Source organism: Mustela erminea, chromosome 20 (genome assembly GCF_009829155.1).
Source record: "Mustela erminea isolate mMusErm1 chromosome 20, mMusErm1.Pri, whole genome shotgun sequence".
NCBI classification, from domain to species: Eukaryota; Metazoa; Chordata; class Mammalia; order Carnivora; family Mustelidae; genus Mustela; species Mustela erminea.
In genome coordinates, this window is record NC_045633.1 from 7,866,744 (window position 1) to 7,886,907 (window position 20,164).

Here is a 20,164-nt window from a genome sequence, read left to right on the forward strand (position 1 = left end):
TACTGCTCTCTCTCTCTTTCCCTCTTCCTCTAAAATAAATAAATCTTAAATGAATAAACACTGAGATATAATCCACCATCACCTTTCTAAGTTGGATTTCAGAGGTGTTTGGTACAGTCACAGAGGTGTACACCTATCACCGCTAATCCTAGATGATTTTTGTCACCCCACCAAAACCTAGATCTATGAGTAGTCACTCCCCATTGCTCTACCACCTCCGCAATGCTTGGCAACCACTAACTCACTTTCTGCTTCTGTGGATTTTCCTTTTCTGCACATTTTATGTAAATGGAATCGTAGAGCAGGTGGCGTTTTGCGTCTGGCTTCTTTGCCTTAGCATGTTCTCCGTGTGGTCACATGAATCAACACTTCATTCTTCTTTATGGCCGAATCATTTTCCATTGTATTAAGTTTGTCTCTGAATGAATAATGGACAAAACATGCACCATCTCCTCTTCCCAGAGCTCCCTACCCAGCTCTAATCTCTGTTCCCATTCCTCATCCTTGAACTCTTGCCTTAAACTCCACCCTCTCTCCAAGCTTCACTTTATCCCTGACTCTCCTCCTGCTTCATCTCTGAGTTACAATACATTCATTCCAACCCTCACTGCATCCTTGACCCTCTCCCACCCCCACCCCCATGCCTTATTTCTTCCCCAAACTTGACCTAACCCCCTCCCCAGCTGTCATCCAACCCCCCAGGCTTCATCCTTTTCCATTTCTCCACCCATCCTTGATCAGCAGGTGTGAAGTTACCCACTGCGTGCGTCTCTTGGGAATTTGCTTAAAACCCAAAGCTTGATTTTTTTTTTTTTTTTAAAGATCACAAATCCGGTGAATTCTCAAATGTTCAAGGCATCAAAACCACAGCCCCAAAAGTCTGTGCACACCTCCCTGCTGCCCCTCAGCCCTTAGAGCCCACCTCCGGTGGTGACCTCCAGCAGGGGGCACAGTCCTGGGAGGTCAGGGAGGGGAGGAAGAGCCTCTTCCAGCTTCCTCTATGAAGTGAGTGCGGGTGCACTGGGCACCAGGCACTCGACCCTCTACCCCCTTGCTGCCCGCAGGATGAATGTGAGGGGGATCTGGCAGAGGCCATGCCGGCACTGGAGGCTGCACTGGCCGCACTGGACACACTGAACCCAGCAGACATCTCACTGGTGAAGTCCATGCAGAACCCACCCGGCCCCGTCAAGCTGGTCATGGAAAGCATCTGTGTCATGAAAGGGCTGAAACCAGAGAGGAAGCCCGACTCCAGCGGCAGCGGTAACCCCCTTTGCCCCCCCCAGCCCACCCAGTGGCCTTCACAGGCTGCTCCTCCCTTGCAGGAGGGGTACTGCAGCCTCCCTCACACCCCTAAGCCCGTGGGCAGGGTCTGGAGACTCCGAGGAAACCAGAGAGGTGCCAGAAGGTGCACGCTTATCGGGAGGTGCGCAGCTCTCTCCTGTGCCTTCATCTTCCTCCCTCCTCTCAGTCACTGGGGTGGGGATCCAGGGTTGGGGGGCAGGCGTCTTTAGGTGACGCTGAGCTTAGTCACAGCAAATCAGTACAAAAATGAAGGTCATGGAGGGCGCCTGGGTGGCTCAGCCAATTGAGCATCTGCTTTTGGCCCAGGTTATGATCTCAGGGTCTTGGGATCAAGTCCCGCATCAGGCTCCCTGCTCAGCAGGAGACTCTGCTTCTTTCTCTACCTCTGCTGCTCTCTTTCCCAAATAAATAAATAACCTTTTTTTTATAAAAATGAAGGGCATGGGTATGAAAGGACTGACAGAGTAGTGAGTGGTTGCAGAGGAGAGAAACAAAAATAGCTAGTAGAGAAAGATAGAGAGAGAGAAGCTGACAGATAACCGGAGAAGGAAGACAGAGAATAAGACAGAGCTACAGAGAGCTGGAAAGAGACAGACAGCTGGACGGACACACAGATAATGAACTGAGCAAGAGGTCAAGAGGAAGGAAGGAAGGCCGGGGGAACAGAAGAGCTGGAAATGGAGACTTAGAGGCACGGAGACAGGGGCAAAGGAGGCAGAGGTAGAAATTGAGGTGTGGGGAGACAAGGGATCAGAAATAGGGAGAAAGGATTAGGCCAGGGAGGAAGCCTCCCCCTGTAATTGAACCTAGTAGCATTAATAAATAGAGTATTTATTCTCCTTAAAATCCGAATGAGATGTGGGACTTTGTATTATTAATAGTAGTGTCTTAGAACTGAACAAGGACTTTAAAAAACAGCCTCAGTAATAGTCCCTGCCTTTTAAATGCTCCTGTCCTGGGAACAGTCCTGCTCTTCCTCTGTTTCTTCTGAAATGCTCGGAAATCCCTGGCTTCAGAAACCTCTGGCTTCTGCTTCCCGTTGACTAACATTTCCTCTTCCCTAATTGGTGTCAGGCCAAAAACCGCAAGAAGATGATGCAGAGGTGATCAGGAGTGGACAAGCAGGAAGTGGACTTCATAGTAGAATCGTTTAAGGAAGCGGCTCAGTAAGGATGAGCCAGGCCAGGACCTCTCCACCTGGCTGCACCCTAGAATCGCCCAGGGCATGTAAAGAATGCTGAAGCCCTTGCCTCCACTTCTGGAGACTCTTACTCCATTGGTCAGTGGGTATAAGTCAATGGGTATAACTGGAGCTGTATGTTTTCTTAAGCTCCCAAATGATCTAAGGGGCAGCCAGGGTGGAGAACGGCTAAGATACACAAAACATGGCCAAGGTCACAAAAGGTCATCCTGTTCTTGGATCATTGATGATCTGCAAAGGGCCCACCATTCCCCTTTCTTATTTTAAAGTTGAAGCAAATGGTGCATATTATTCATTGATCCTGCAGATTTTTAGCCAGGACATGAAGATGGAACAAAAGAGCAATTGAATTCATTTTGGGTACCTTGATTGTAAATGAAACAGATCCTTTTCCAGACAAAAACCTTCATGGGAAATATTTGTTTGGTTACTGTGCTTGCATTAGAAACAGGACACATCTGACCCATTGTACTTAAAATGATTTCTCAAGTATAAATTTTTTTGATATGCCTGAGATTCGCAAGTGTTTACAGTGCTGTGAGCCAAACGGGCTTCCAACTCATTTCTAGCATGTGAATGAAATGGGTACAGCCCCAGGATGGAATTGAGGCTCACTCAATCATTAGTCAGCAGGATGGGTGCTGGGGAGAATAAGGGTCCTGCTTTGTTCCTGGGTAGGGCAAGGACAGCCTTCGGTATAGTTTCAAGCCTACATGCTGCTTCCCCACCTTTCTCTTTCTCTTGAGACTGCCTCCCTCAGGGGGACTGATTGAGTCCCAGCCAATCCACCTACCAAGCTTGAAAAGGAATATTCAAAAAACATACCCATGGCTCCTTTTCCTTCTCTATGACTGGAACAAGGGGCAAGAGTCATTCAGTACATATTTATTGATAACAGTATCGGGCACTGTGCTAGATTGTAGTAAACAGAGCAGAAGCTTACAATTTTAAGGGAGAGGCAGACAATAAAAACGAAACCAAAAAAGGTTGCATAAACAGGTTGCATAAACACGGTCAAGGGAATGGACTATTCTAGCAGCTGAGATGAAAGAAAATGCTGGGAGAGGGGTAGAGTGGCCCAGCTTAATGATAAAAATCTAGGGAAACCTCTCAGTGGAGATGATTTTTATCTTTTTTAAAGACTTAATAATTTATTTTTTATTATTATTGATTTTTATCTTTTTTAAAGGCTTAATTATTTATTAGAGAGAAAGAGTGGGAGGGGCAGAGGGAGAGAAAATCCCAAGCAGCCTCCCTGCTCCCTGCTGAGTGTGGAGCCCCACTCAAGGCTCCATCTCATAGCCTATGAAATCATGACCCATAAGACCATGACCTGAGCGAAAACCAAGAGTCAGAGGCTAGACCAGCTGAGCCACCTAGGCACCCCGGAAAAGTCTAGTTAGGAACCAGCTAGATGCCATTTACAGGCTAGGTGATGGGCTCTCATTAGGGAAGCGCTTAAGATCAATGAGGAATTAAAGGAAGGTTCTTCCTGACTGAAGCCTAAGAAGCAAGGCAGAGATGAGGTAGATGACTTCAGTGGGCCTCCTGGACCACTGGGAGAAGCTTAGATTTTTCTTTATTTTATTTTATTTAGATTTTATATTTATATTCTCTTTATATTTTTTATATTTGTTTTATTTTATTAAGATTTTATATTCTTGAGCAATTTTAAGGTCACAGCAAAATTGAGTACCCTTCTGGGTACAGAGATTTCTCATATACCCCTAACCCATACAAATGCATAGCATCTCCTGTTATGTACCGCAGTGGAACATTTGTTAAGGTTGATGAACCTACATTGACACATTATCATCCTGAGTCTATAGTGTATATTAGAGTTCACCCTTGGTGTTGCACATTCTGTGGGTTTGGACAGATATATAATGACATGTATCCATCATTACCGTATCATACAGAGTATTTCCCTGCCCAAAACTTCTTGGCAGGACTTTGGATTTTTCCCCCAAATAGGAGTAACCACTGCAAGACTTCAAGTCTCAGCCAGAAGGTCTTAGTAGTTCAATCTCCATTTCTTGTTCCAAACAGGTAAAATGATAGAAGACTACTGGGGAGTTTCAAGAAAGATTCTTGGAGATCTGAAATTCTTGGAGAGTCTTAAGACATATGACAAAGACAACATCCCCCCAGTGATCATGAAGCGGATCCGGGAAAGATTTATCGATCACCCAGATTTCCAGCCAGCTGTCATTAAAAATGTGTCATCTGCCTGTGAAGGTCTGTGCAAATGGGTGAGGGCCATGGAGGTGTACGATCGTGTGGCCAAAGTGGTGGCTCCCAAACGGGAGCGGCTGAGGGAGGCCGAGGGGAAGCTAGGCACACAGATGAAGAAACTGAACCAGAAGCGAGCAGAACTGAAGCTGGTGGAAGACCGCCTCCAGGCCCTGAACGACGACTTCGAAGACATGAATACCAAGAAAAAGACGCTGGAGGAAAACATTGAAATCTGCTCCCAAAAGCTGATCAGGGCAGAAAAGCTGATCAGTGGTCTTGGCGGAGAGAAGGACAGATGGACAGAAGCCGCCCGGCAGCTGGAGATCCGGTATATTGATCTGACAGGAGATGTGCTGTTATCCTCAGGGACTGTGGCTTACCTTGGGGCCTTTACTGTGGATTATCGGGCACGGTGCCAGAAGCAGTGGTTGGCCCAGTGTAAAGAAAAGGTCATCCCCAGCTCCAGTGACTTCAGTCTCAGCAACACGTTAGGAGATCCTGTAAAAATCCGTGCCTGGCAGATCGCTGGGCTACCTGTTGACTCTTTCTCCATCGACAATGGCATCATTGTGTCCAATTCCAGACGCTGGGCCTTAATGATCGACCCTCAGGGGCAGGCCAATAAATGGATCAAGAACATGGAGAAAACAAATAAGCTGTCCATCATCAAATTCTCAGATGCCACCTATGTGAGGACGCTGGAAAATGCTCTGCAGCTTGGCACCCCCGTCCTACTAGAAAATGTTGGAGAGGAGCTGGATGCCTTTATAGAACCCATCTTGCTCAAGTCCACGTTCAGGCAGCAAGGGGTTGAGTACATGAGGCTGGGTGAAAACATCATAGAATACTCCAGAGATTTTAAGTTATACATCACAACCCGTTTGAGGAACCCACATTACCTCCCTGAAGTTGCCGTGAAAGTCTGCCTCCTCAACTTCATGATCACACCCTTAGGCCTCCAAGATCAGCTCCTTGGCATCGTGGCCGCCAAGGAGAAGCCAGAACTGGAAGAGAAGAAGAATGAGTTGATTGTGGAAAGTGCCAAGAACAAGAAGCAGCTAAAAGAAATCGAAGATAAGATCTTAGAGGTCCTCTCCCTGTCTGAGGGCAACATCCTCGAGGATGAGACCGCCATCAAAATTTTGTCCTCCTCCAAACTGCTGTCTGAAGAGATCTCTGAGAAACAGGAAATTGCTTCAGTAACGGAAACACAGATCGATGAGACTCGGATGGGCTACAAGCCAGTGGCTGTCCACTCTGCCACCATCTTCTTCTGTATCTCCGACCTGGCCAACATCGAGCCCATGTACCAGTACTCCCTGACCTGGTTTATAAACCTCTATGTGCATTCCCTGGCAGAAAGCAGTAAGAGCGAAGAGCTGAACCTTCGAATTGAGTACATCATCGGACATTTTACCCTCAGCATCTACAACAACGTCTGCCGCTCTCTGTTTGAGAAGGACAAGCTCCTTTTTTCCCTCCTTCTGACCATCGGCCTCATGAAAGAGAGAAAGCAAATTAACGAGGAGGTTTGGTATTTCCTTCTAACTGGAGGAGTCGCCCTGGACAACCCCTTCCCCAACCCAGCTCCTGAATGGCTGTCTGAGAAGGCATGGGCGGAAGTGGTTCGTGCGTCGGCGTTGCCGAGAATGAAGGGCCTGAAGGAACATTTAGAACAAAACCCTGAGGCATGGAGGCTCATCTATGACTCCATTTTGCCCCACGAGGAGAATTTCCCTGGAAATTGGAAGTTCCTTAAGGGATTGGAGAGGATGGTGATCCTACGATGTTTGCGGCCTGATAAAATCATTCCAGCCATTCGGGAGTTCATTGCTGAACACATGGGTGACGTGTACATCGAAGCCCCTACATTTGACCTCCAGGGGTCCTACAATGATTCCAGTTGTTGTGTCCCATTGATCTTCGTGTTGTCTCCGGGTGCAGACCCAATGGCAGGTAAGGGTAGAATGTTGTATAAAGGATATAAATGGCCCAGAATGCATGGTCAGGTAACAATATGTTTGTCCCTTATAGCAGAAATATAGCAGAAATCTCAAACTCAGATGCTTTGAAAGCCAGACCATTAACAGGCTCATGTGCGGCTGGAAGGAGCCACTGAAGATTTCTCCGCCCCCCCCAACCCCACCCTCACAAAGGAAGCAGCAGCTGCTCAGCTCCCAGGATGGCCAGATCATCTGATTTTTCAAGAGAAATCAGAACTAAGGAAATCACCCATTTTTACATCTTAATAACTCATTCACATTTTTTCCTAAAAATTGTGGGGACCAGACTGGGTCTAGTTTTAAGCCTGCTGGCTATGAATTTATCATCTTTGTCTTAAACCATTTTCTCTGACTATTGCTTCTCCCAGTTAGGCTTTTCTTTTGATTTTTAAAGTAAATTCTTTTGGATAATTAATACTGTTCATAACTTTGTATAGTTTAGAGAAAAAGAGAAAAAAAAAAAGCATTGCAGAAAAGTATAGAACTGTGGCTCAACCGGTGCCATTTTCTCCCCTCAAGGGACATTTGGCAAAGTGGGGAAACTTTTTTTGTCACAACTAGAGGGTGCTACTACAGTCTGGTAGATTGAAGCTGAGGATGCTGCTAACTGTCTACCCACACAGAACATCCCACACAACAAAGGATTATGCCCCAATGGCCCCCAGTGTTAGTAGTGCTGAGGTTGAGAAACCATCGTGCAGAGTGAAAGGTACATCTTCCTTCCAGAAGCAACCATTATTACCAGTTTGCATATCTTTCCAGAAACCAATTATTGCATATGAACAGGTATGAGTTGTTGACAGGAATAGATTCGTTTTCTGTTCTGTTGGGTCTCAAAGCTTTAGTTCTGTCTCTTGCTAAATGAAGAAAGAGGACCAGAAATGCAAATGACAAAGCTTGCCATTCTGCTGTGGAAGCTGGGGAGTTTGACACCTGTCCCGACCCAGATCCCCCTGGGTCAGCACCCCTGCCCCACAGGGGAAGTCAGAGGAGCGAGCTGAAATGAACTGGTACCCTCTCCCCTTTTTCATACCACCAAGCAATAGTCAAAGATCAATTCATGGCCCCTCTCTAGTAGCTTTGTTTTTTCCCGTGTCCCTCACGTGACAGATTTAAACAAGAGAAATGAGGGGAAACCAGGAAAGGTAAAGAAGACAAATGGAAGAAAGGTCAGGGTATGTTCTGTAAAATGTTGACAAGCCGGTTACATCCAAAGCCTTATGTTGCATATTCCTGTCTGTCTGTGCTAGAGGCCTGATCAGATTCAGCTTGGATAACTTCCCAGGAGACCTCGTGGCTACTGTGTCTCTCACAGTGCCTCACACTAGGAAGCACCTGCTATCTGGTTGTCTTTCCTTTCCTGATTGAGATTGATCAGGGGACTCAGGCATTGTCAGTGCGATCCGATTCCCCATTGCACTTCTCTTGTAAGGCTCCCCATCGGGCTCACACTTAATGTGATGAGGGCTCTTTTTTTTTTTTTTTTTAAGATTTTACTTATTTATTTGAAAGAGATCACAAGTAGGCAGAGAGGCAGGCTGCCGGGGGGTGGGGAGCAGGCTCCCTACTGAGCAGAGAGCCCGATGTGGGGCTTGATCCCAAGACCCTGGGATCATGACATGAGCCGAAGGCAGAGGCTTTAACCCACTGAGCCACCCAGGTGCCCCGTGATGATGGTTCTTTTTTTTTTTTTTTAAGATTTTATTTATTTATTTGACAGACAGAAATCACAGGTAGGCAGAGAAGCAGACAGACAAGAGAGAGGGAAGCAGACACCCTGCTGAGCAGAGAGCCCGATGAGGGGCTCAATCCCAGGACCCAAGATCATGACCTGAGCCAAAGGCAGAGGCTTTAACCCACTGAGCCACCCAGGCACCCCGTGATGATGGTTCTTAATCTTGGCTGCTCACAGGCATCACTTGAGAGGGTTTTAAGAAAAAGCTCCAGGTGCAGGCCATGCCCACAACCAATTAAATTAAAATCTTTGTGAATGAGGCCCAGGCATTGTGCTTTATAAACTTTCCGTGTGATTCCAGTATGTTTTGGAAACAACTGACCTGATGATTTTTAGCAGCCTTAACAGAATCGTTCCCCAGATCCCTTATTTCATTAGGGGCTGAAAAATGGTATTTTAATTCTATCACTCCTTCCACATTTATTAGCTGGAACTCTCCTACTAAGAAGAATTTTCCGTGGTCAACTCTTTGGTTTACTCGATGTATAGTTCAAAAAGGACCTGCAGAATAGACAGTTAGTTCATTCCCTTGATTTCTCAGCTTTCAGGTTAGTGAATTGGCACCCTGGTCACCTGCAAAGTTATTTAAGCTGGTAAGATTTTCTTTGCATCATTGTGAACGTATAGTTTTTTTTTTGTTTTTTTTTAGGAAATATATTTATTTGAGAGAGAGAGAGAGGGACAGAGGGAGAGAAACACTCTGCTGAGGTCAGAGCCAGACATGGGGCTTGATCCCACAGCACTGAGATCATGACCCAAGGCGAAATCAAGAGTTAGACGCTCAACTGACTGAGCCACCCAGGCATCTCATGAGTGCATAATTTTGACGTAGTGGGTGTTTCAAACATGGCAGTGTTTTATTATTTATCAAGCTTCCTGATTCTCAAGTCATTTAGTCCCCAGCCTGTGGGGGCTCCTTCACGCCTAAAGTTCTCACATAATCTCAGTAGTTTTTTATAGCTTCCTTGTTGTATAGAATTACCGTGTATGCCAGGCTGAGTTTGCATAAGCATTTCTCAAAGGACTCTTTCTTTCTTTTTTCTTTTTTTTGTTTTTTAAAGATTTTATTTATTTGACAGACAGAGATTACAAGTAGGCAGAGAGGCAGGCAGAGAGAGAGAGGGAGAAGCAGGCTCCCTGCTGAGCAGAGAGCCCGATGCGGGGCTGGATCCCAGGACCCTAGGATCATGACCTGAGCCAAAGGTAGAGGCTTTAACCCACTGAGCCACCCAGGCGCCCCTCAAAGGACTCTTTCTGCAGAGGCCATAGCATTTGGAAACCACTGTCTGGGTCCTACCAGATGCATCATTGATTGCAGACCTTACCGTTTACTATTTCTCTTTCTGGCTGTGCCTACCCTGTTCTTTTCATCAGTGCTTTAAGTTTTTATCTTCAGTGACAGTGCTTTCCATTTCCAGAAGTTTTATTCCAAATCCATGTATTTTTTTTCCCACAGAACTGGGAATTTTATTATGCTTTGTGGTCCTTCTTTAATGATTTTGTTAGCTGTGTTTCTTTCATGGTCTTTTTCGGAGATTATATTGATCTGCTAGGACTGCTATAACAACTACCAAAGACTCAGTGGTTTAAGCAAGAGAAATTTATTTTCTCCAAATTCTGGAGACTAAAAATCCCAAATCAAGGTGTCAGCAGGGCTAGTTTCTTCTGAGACCTCTTTTGCTGGCTTGTCTGTGGCCTGCTTCTCCCTGCATCTTTATATTAAGGTTTTCTCTCTGAGTGTATCTGTGTCCCAGTCTCCTCTCTTATAAGGATACCAGTCTTATTGGATTAGGACCTGACATAATGACCTCATTTTAACTTAATTATCCCTTTCAAAACTCATCTCCAAATACAGCCACATTCTGAGGTCCTAGGACCACTTAACTGACTGAGCCACCCAGGCACCCCTCTTTTTTTTTTTTTTTTAAGAGAACAAATTGGAACGCCGGTGTGGCTCAGACAGTTAAGCATCTGCCTTAGGTCATGATCCCAGGGTCCTGGGATCAAGCCCCACATCGGGCTTCTTGCACAAGGGGTAGTCTCCTTCTTCCTCTGCCTGCTGCTCCCTGTTTGTGCACTTTCTCTCTCTGTCAATTAAATAAATAAAATCTTTACAAAAAAGAATAAAGATAACAAATCTACACCTTTATTGACTTCTCAGTCAGTTTAAATCCTTAAGGGGTATAGCATCACCCAATGCTGTGGCCAATGGCTTAACAGGAAAGTTGCTTTGGATTTTGGCACAAGCTATACCACTGTTTCCATAAGCACGGGTTACTTCTCCTCACATTACTCTATTTTTGTTCGGTTTGCCACCAGGAGTCACTATGTTGTTCTTAGCTTCATACACATAAGCACGTCTCTTGCCTAGACAGAATTCAGTTTCATATTGAGCATAAAAACCTCCAATTTTAAGAAGAGCCGTCTGGTCTCTCAGGTTCCAAAGAAAAATGGTCTTGGACCACAGCCTTCCAGATGCATTTGTCGATTTGGGAGTCCTGTTCCCAGCAGACTCCACAGGCTCCAATGTGGCAGAAAGAGTATCATTGCCATTTTCCAAACAACATTTGTTCACTTCATGTCTCGGGTCACCTTTGGGTAATTCTTTACCATATTTCAAACTTTTTCCTTATTACTATATTTGTCATAGTGATCTGTGATCAGTGATTACAACTTACTGAAAGCTCACATGATGGTTAGTATATTTTGGAAATAAAATATTATAAAGTTAAGGTAAAATGCATTGTTTTTGAGACATAATGCTATTGCACCCTTAATGGATAACATTATGTATCATACATAACTTTTTTTTTTTAAAAGATTTTATTTATTTGTCAGAGAGAGAGAGAGGGAGAGAGAGCGAGCACAGGCATACAGAATGGCAGGCAGAGGCAGAGGGAGAAGCAGGCTCCCTGCCGAGCAAGGAGCCCGATGCGGGACTTGATCCCAGGACTCTGGGATCATGACCTGAGCCAAAGGCAGCTGCTCAACCACCTGAGCCACCCAGGTGTCCCCATACATAACTTTTTAACTTTTTTAAAATTTTTATTTATTTATTCGACAGAGAGAGATCACAAGTAGGCAGAGAGGCAGGCAGAGAGAGAGAGGAGGAGGAAGCAGGCTCCTTGCTGAGCAGACAGCCCGATACAGGACTTGATCCCAGGACCCTGAGATCATGACCTGAGCCGAAGGCAGCGGCTTAACGTGGGTTAAGCCACCCAGGCGCCCCATCATATACATAACTTTTATATGCACTGGGAATCTAAAAAAAATCATTTGTTTGCTTTATTACAATATTCACTTTATTGTGGTGGTTTGGAACCAAACCCTCAGTATCTATGAGGTATGCCTGTATTGGTGTGCAAAAGATCTAAATGAGAGAAGCAAATGTATTTTTCTACAATTCTCATAAGTATAATCATATATATGCATTCATTTAAATGTATAAAATATCTCTGAAAAGATTCACAAAGAGCTAGTAACATTGGCTGCTTCTGAGGAAGAGAGAAGTGAAAGAGACTTACTTGAAATTTCACTATTAAAACACCTATTTTTCTAGTAAAATACATTAGTAACAACCCAGTTTCTAGTTCTTTGGTTGTGTGCTCACCTCTCTAGTTTTGAGTTCTCTCTTCATTTTTGGCACCTGGGAATTTCTCTTTCTTTCAGACTCCGAATTTTTTTCCGATATCTGTAATTTTTTTTAAAAATCAAGACTGTCTATGTATTCAGAACAAAAGAGGAATCAACAGTAGCTTTGTTTACCCTCTTACCCAAAGTCCAAAACTTCCACATTGAGAGACTTTTTTTTTTGTAGTCAACAGGAGCCAGTTAGTTTCTTTTCATGTCCAGAACTTTTTTTTTTTTTTAAGATTTTATTTATTTATTTGACAGAGATCGCAAGTAGGCAGAGAGGCAGGCAGAGAGAGAGGAAGGGAAGCAGGCTCCCTGCTGAGCAGAGAGCCCGATGTGGGGCTCGATCCCAGGACCCTGAGATCATGACCTGAGCCGAAGGCAGAGGCTTTAACCCACTGAGCCACCCAGGTGACCCTCCACATCCAGAATTTTGATGCAACCCTTTTTTCTGCATTGTTGTTGTTAATATGGTCTTAGTTGGCTTGCCCTTTTTCAAAAGCCCCCTTTTCTTCCTGGTTGCAGGCCTGCTGAAGTTTGCTGACGATCTTGGCATGGGAGGTGCAAGAACACAGACCATCTCCCTTGGCCAAGGCCAAGGCTCCATTGCTACCAAAATGATCAACACTGCCATCAAAGATGGGACCTGGGTGGTGTTACAGAACTGCCACCTGGCCACGAGCTGGATGCCCATGCTAGAGAAGATCTGTGAGGAGGTGATTGTTCCTGAAAGCACCAACATCAGATTCAGGTGAGGTGTCCTCCCCACCCAGGCCCCGTGGCCTGTTTCTTGAGCTGCAGACGTCATGCTGGTGGCTGGGCATACGAAGGTGAACACAGTTCTGCTTTTAAGAAGCTCTTAGTCCAGTGGAAGACAGACCACAGATGAGTGATGTTGATACCATACACTACCTACCGGACTTGTTAGTACAAGAGCCATGGAGCACAGAAAAGGGAAGGGAAAGTTGGGGAATGCCTGGAGGCCTGACAGTTGCCTGGGGTTTTGAAAAATGAATAGGAGTTTACTAGGAAGGACACTTTAGGCAGAAGGGACAGCATCTGTAAAAGCAAAAATGTGTATGAAGGTAACACTGAGATGTTATTCTGTGACTATGGGGTATAGTGAGACATTGTTGGGGGATGTATTATGAGATGTGCCTGGGAAGGTAGATTCAATGTCAGCAAATCTGATTTTTAAAATATGTGGGTTTTTTTTAACCTGGAGTGTGGGCACAATTGTCCAGGCTGCTCTATCCTATATTTCTTGGGCTCTGTAGAATTTCATCAATATTGGAAACAGCTACTTGTTTTTTCTGAACTTTAACCCCAGCAACACTGGGCCTTGGTTTTTGCATATACAGAAGGATGAGGTAAACCAGACTTCAAAGCCGTTTCCAACTCAAATGTTCTCTTACTCCAGGCCAAGGGTCAGCAAACAATGGCTTATGGATGAAATATTGCCTGCTACCTGTTTTTGTGTATCTTGTAAACTAAGTAGAGTTTTATATATTTTTAGATGGTAGGGGAAAAAATTGGAAAAAGAATAATATTTCAGGACACATGAAAATTGAATGAAATTCAAATTTCAGTGTCCACAAATAAAGTTTTATTGAAACACAGCTATGCTCATTCATATACTGTCTGTGACTGCTTTCACATTACAAGTCATTGTAACCAAAACCACATGGCCTGCAGAGCCTACAATATTTACTCTTTGATCTTTTATAGGAAAAGTTTGCCAACTCCTGTTCTAGGCCACAAAACTTGCTAGTAATTTTCATTTTAGTCATGTCTGCCCGAAAACAGGAAGGTGTTTGGTGTTTATTTTCAAAGCCAGATTAGGCCATAGCTTATTGTATTCATGAAAGGCTCATATAAAATTCATGGAAGATTTTGAGGGCAATCCATCAGTTTCAGGAATTCTACCTGGCTCAGGATGATGAGTTGACTAACTACCATCAATGACACACTCAATGAACAAAAATTATTCATGTTGATATTAAGTTCTTCTATATTACAGTCCTAACCCAAAAGTTGTTACCTCAGGTGCCTACAGGAGGCAGGAATATAACATACCTGAGCAGAGAGGACAGGCACAAGAAGTCTTGCAGTTCCCACAGTACTCACGGGCTGTCATCCTTGCTATCAGACATCAATGGAGAGATGTGGGGATTGCGGTGAACTAGAAGCCTATGCCCTTTAAAGATTTTATTTATTTATTTGACAGAGAGAGATCACAAGTAGGCAGAGAGGCAGGCAGAGAGAGAGGAGGAAGCAGGCTCCCCGCCCAGCAGAGAGCCCGATGCGGGGCTTGATCCCAGGACCCTGAGATCATGACCTGAGCCGAAGGCGGAGGCTTAACCCACTAAGCCACCCAGGTGCCCAGAATCCCATGCCCTTTAGAGAAGTGACTGCCTAATACCAAGCAACTGATGCCATACAGGAAGGCAGGCCCCTTGTGATCAGATTTTCTAACATTTTCAAGGGAAGGTGGGAATCTAGAATTAAAAAAAAATAATAACCCTTGATTTTTACAAGTTGGCAACTACTTCAAAACTATGCTTTAACATTGCATTGATTTGCCTGGTATGAGTGAAACACCACATAACTGCCTCCTGACGTAATGCCTCAGGCCATGTGTTTATGGCCTCTTCCCTCCCTTCCTGGCCACTCCTGGGGTTCCAGGGATAGTATCTGGCCATCATAGATGCTCAGGTAGTCTAGCAAGAAGGGAATGTGGCATGGCATTTAAGAGAGGGCCTTTGGAGTTGCATCCCATGTCAGTTGCTTCTAGGTATTGTGTCCTTGAAAAACCCACATGACCTCTGCATGCCTCCATTTCTTCAGTGGTACAGGGGATAGCTAATTCCTTCACACAGGGTGGCTGTATGAGGGTTGAAGTGAAGGAAGGACACATATTAAATTTTTAGCATGGGGTCTGACATCTAGTAGTGCTTAATACACGGGGGCTATTGTTTTTTGTTACTGTTTTTCAGTATAACTTCTTGTATTGCTCTACCTGCTTAGGTCTGTTTTTCTTGCAGACTCTGGTTAACCAGCTACCCAACAGAGAAATTTCCAGTCAGCATCCTCCAAAATGGGATCAAAATGACCAACGAGCCCCCCAAAGGGCTCCGGGCCAACCTTTTGCGCTCTTACCTCAATGACCCCATCTCGGACCCCGTGTTCTTCCAAAGCTGCACAAAGGCAGTCATGTGGCAAAAGCTGTTGTTCGGCCTTTGTTTCTTCCATGCCATTGTTCAAGAGAGGAGAAACTTCGGACCCCTAGGTAAGAGGTGACAGTGCCCCTGGGCTGCTGGGGCACAGATCACAGGTGTATGTTCAAGTTCATACTCAGGGTTGCCAGTAAAATGCTGTATAAGTACATACCACAGACTATTGGGGACATACTTAGAATAAGCATGATTTGTTTATCTGAAATTAAACTTTCGTGGACTGTCCCGTACTTTTATTTAATAAATCCAGCAGCCCCTACATAGACCAGGTCACTATCAATGTCAGGGAAAGAGCTGATGCTCCAGAATCAGAGGTCTCCTAATTACCAAAGTAATAGGTTGTTGAGAAGATGGGAGGCCTTTCCCTTTGATGCGCATTTGCCTATCTTAGGCACAATAGCCACTTTCCAGGGAGTTGTCTGCAGCTAGTTTATGACATTGTAAGTAGCTCTCTACACATGTGCTTAAGAATGAGAGAAATACAGCCGGGACATTTGTGCTTCCTCTTGAAAAAATAAAAACAAATTTCATTATTAGTGTAACCTCTCCATGGCCTAACTTAATTTAATACTTTATATTAACTTAACGCTCCTGTTAGAGCAGAACATCAAACTGCTAAATGCAGATTTGACATCTACATGGTTTTAAGGTTGGACTGACTCTGATTTTGTTCAAAAGCCTTGAAATGTATTTTCAGCTGTTGTTTTGGGTTAGATAAGGAGGCAAACTGTCCTCTTAGTGATTCTCTCTGAGCATCTTCTTTCCTTCTACCATCCTGACCCTTCCACAGAGGGGAGCAGGGATGAGACAGTGTGGGGGGGGGGGCACTCCCCCTGCATCTGCGTTTCATACATCATGTTCCCCCACCACTGTTTTCCCACCTACGTCAGATTTCCAAAAATCCATGTAACGGTTTGGCTTGCAACCAACTGGCCAGTTGTGTTTTCTGTGCCAGACCACGAATTTTATTATTTTGCTACATTTCTTTATTTGAATGTAAATGTTTGGGAGGAAATTAAAGGTCTCTGTTGAGCACAGATCCGACTGTACCCTGCTGTCTCCCACCATGCCCAGCTGGTTCATGCAATTTGTGCCCCTTTCCCAGACCCACTGGGCATTTATCACGATACCCTTGAAAATACAAGCGGTAGTTTCTTCAAGGCCGGCCATCCCATTTTCCCATGAGCACAAGGAGGGGAATTCTCAAAGCTGACTTCGTTCTGTTGCCTAATCACAGATACTGCTGTCTGGCTATGCTTTAGTGTTATTTTTGGAACTCGGTGCGTTACCACAGTATTCCAGCCAGGGAGAGTCTTTCTCATTCCACAAATCCCACGATATTAACATCTACCTTAACAAATGGGGAGATCCATAAGGAAATTGATTTTAGAATGGATGTTTTCTCAGGCAGAATGGCTCCCACGTTGGCAGTAAATGTCAGAGCTAATAGTTGGCCTGGTGCTTGATCTTCATGGGGCTGAAAGAGGCTCCTGATCTGTAATGACGCTTAACTGTACATCTCGATGTCGGAATGGAAATTATGAGCTCTCGGCACTGAAGCCTCCGATTCTTCCGTGCAGGATGGAATATTCCTTATGAGTTCAACGAGTCTGACCTGAGGATCAGTATGCGGCAGATCCAGATGTTTCTGAATGACTACAAGGAGGTGCCATTTGAGGCTCTAACTTACCTGACAGGTACTTATGGGAGGAGGCTTTGCAATTACAAATCTCCAGTGTCATACTCCACCCTTCTGCTCTTCTGATCCCATCTCTATCCATTTATTTGCTCATTCATTCAGTCAGTCAACAAACATGGAGCTCTTACTAATGCTGGTCACCATACCAGATGTTACAAAAAACGAAGATACAATTCCTACCTTCAAGTGGCTCACAATCTGTAAAGTAAAAAATATATACAAAGAAGGGCACCTGGGTGGCTCCGTCGGTTGGGTGTCTCTCTGCCTCCAGCTCAGGTCATGATCTTGGGGTCCTGGAATCAAGCCTCACATAGGGCCCTCTGCTTAGCAGGGAGTCTGTTTCTCCCCCTCCTTCTGCCCCTCCCTGCACTCGGGCTCTCTCTGTTTCTCTCTCTTTCTCTCTCTCTCTCAAGTAAATGGATAAAAATCTTTTTTAAAAAATGCTTTTAAAAAGAAATAAAAGACAATACAGTGATAAGTTCAACAAGAGAAATATTTATAAAGTAGAAAAGTAACACAATGATTAAATCTCAGGGAGGGGGTAGGGGATGATCATGGATAACTTCATGAAGGCATGAAGGATGAGTTTTGAGGGATGAATGAGTTCATAAGGGGCAGAAGATGGTAGGGTAGGCAGTGGGCAGGAAGGAGAGCACCCCCAACAGAGGTTCCCTCCAGTGAAAAGGGCACTTGCTGTTTTGTATTAAAACAGTCTATCTGAGGGGCGCCTGGGTGGCTCAGTGGGTTAGGCCTCTGCCTTCGGCTCAGGTCATGATCTCAGGGTCCTGGGATCGAGCCCCACGCATCGGGCTCTCTGCTCAGCAGGGAGCCTGCTTCCTCCTCTCTCTCTGCCTGCCTCTCTGCCTGCTTGTGATCTCTCTCTCTGTCAAATGAATAAATAAAAGCTTTAAAAACAAAACAAAAACAGTCTATCCGTGACCTTTGATTAGTCACCCAGCGTAGACTAGTGCATACTATGGAAGAATGTAAACGTGCTTCCCTCAGGAACAGATCACAGAACCCCAGAAACAGGAGATCAACTACAGACGGGCTAAGTGAGTGCCATCCCATGGCCAGAGGTCAAAATGCAGCTCAGCAGGAAACCCTGGGCATTTTCAAGATTACACACGAGTTCCTTCCTCAGCTCCGTATGTTCAGGGGTTTGGCTGGATCCTTTCTCCAGTCATGAGGCAGGCGCTCTGTATACACAGTCGTCGCACCCAGTCTCCATAGCAACTTCTGAGCCTCACGTTAGTTACCCTGTTTTACACCTGACAAGACTGAGGCCTGAGGGCAGTGATTCTCAACCAAGGGCAGCTTTTCCCCTCAAGGGGACATTTGGCGACATCTGGAGACATTGTTGGTTGTCACCACTAAATAGGGGTACCACAGGGTAGAGGCCAGGGGAGCTGCTAACCATGCATCCGTGTTCTACAAAGCACAGAAAGCATACCCCCCCCACCAACATACACACACAGAACTACCCAGGGCAACATGTTCGTAGTGCTAGGGCTGAGAAATCTTGCTTCACAGTAATCATCAAGTTCAGTTGTAAAAGGTCACACAGACCTTAACTCCGCACCCTGTCTCCTGAACAAAATCCCAAGTGACACACACAACATAAAGGCAGTGGCTTTTAGACATTCTCTAAAGAACTGAGTCATGTTCCCAGCATTTCAGGCCATTCAGAGTCACATGCCAAGGCTCTTCTTCAGAAAGCAGAACGAATGTGTCCTTGCCCTGGGGTAAGGTCTTGGTATGGGACTGTCCGCAGCTCGTCAGACGACCTGCCCCCACCGTGTCCGCCAGCTTGCGCTTCCTCACTTTGCCCCTGTACCAGTCAGGGTGGACTAGTTAGGCTAAGTTAATCAACAGTCCCCACATCTCAAGGGTGTAAGACACCAAAGGTCCATTTCTCACCCTCTTTACATGTCCATCGTGAATCGGCAAGGGTCTGTGTTCATTGTTATCATCTCTCAGGGGCACAGCTGGCAAAAGCTCCACCGACTCTTGATGCCATGTGTCAGGACACACGTGTGTGGCCACTGCCACAGGGATAGCACTGAAGAGCTCACGCCAGGAATCAAGTGCACACGAACACCTCTCGCACACCCTACCCCCTGCAAGGGACCCTACCACCTCTATGTGCGGCAGGAAAGAAAAAAAAAAAAACAGATACAGATGATCATTAGAACTCTGTACTGACACTGATCAAAGAGACAGTAGTCTCTGAGTAGTCTCATCTTTTGGATAGTGGTTATCAAATTAAATTGCCCAAAGTCAATACATTCTTAATCTGATACCCCCAGCCCTTGAGCAGAGAGTAGAGACCTTAGAAAAGATAAAACACATCCTGGGGCCTGTGGGAACTTACGCTTTTGTTACCAGAATAGACACATAAGTAGCTATAAAGAAATGCACCTTCCTTTTTTATTTTTTTTAAGATTTTATTTATTCATTTGACAGAGGGATAGAGAGAGCACAAGCAGGCATTGGGGGGCGGAGGTGTGCACAGGCAGAGGGAGAGGGAGAAGCAGGCTTCCTGCTGAGCAGGGAGCCCAATATGGGGCTTGATCCCAGGACCCTGGGATCATGACCCGAGCTGAAGGCAGACACCCATCGAACTGAGCCATACAGGGGCCCCAAGAGGTGACCTTCCTAAACAAACATAAAACCCAAAGCCTTCAGGAAATTTCACTGATAAGGAAGTGCCCCATGACTCTGTGCCTGAGATTAACCTTCAGTTGGGTTCCCTCTTGGGAGCCCTCAGCTCTGCCATGCTGACTTCAGTGAGGGAAAAACCACTGTCTCTTTAATGTCATATTTTGATTATTGTATCTAATATAGTGCTATCAAAAACTTGTTCATAGGGGCACCTGGGTGGCTCAGTGGGTTAAAAATTTGTTTATAGCCAGGATAAGCTGTAATGTTCAAACTGAGCTTTGCTAAAGGCTTGGAAAAGTCCACAGGTAAAATAGCTTCTGCCAGGGCTCAAATGACTCAAGAAGTATGAGCTTCCCTTTAGACCTTTACTTATCCCCTAATGAACCACCCAGGTCCTCCTCCCAGACATTTAGACACTTCCCAAACCAAGAGAAGTCGAGGCGTCTGGCCCCA

General features: G+C 45.2%; 1 protein-coding gene across 10 annotated transcripts in view; it reads left to right on the top strand.

The window, feature by feature from the left end:
* Positions 1–20,164, top strand: part of DNAH3 (dynein axonemal heavy chain 3) — a 178,386-nt gene that overhangs the window by 149,137 nt on the left and 9,085 nt on the right. For all 10 annotated transcript variants that reach the window (XM_032327122.1, XM_032327121.1, XM_032327127.1 and 7 more), the window contains 5 exons: positions 1,065–1,263; positions 4,556–6,697; positions 12,638–12,863; positions 15,157–15,401; positions 16,929–17,045. In XM_032327122.1, the coding sequence (XP_032183013.1) occupies positions 1,065–1,263; positions 4,556–6,697; positions 12,638–12,863; positions 15,157–15,401; positions 16,929–17,045 (2,929 nt within the window). The remainder of the gene's footprint in view (positions 1–1,064; positions 1,264–4,555; positions 6,698–12,637; positions 12,864–15,156; positions 15,402–16,928; positions 17,046–20,164) is intronic.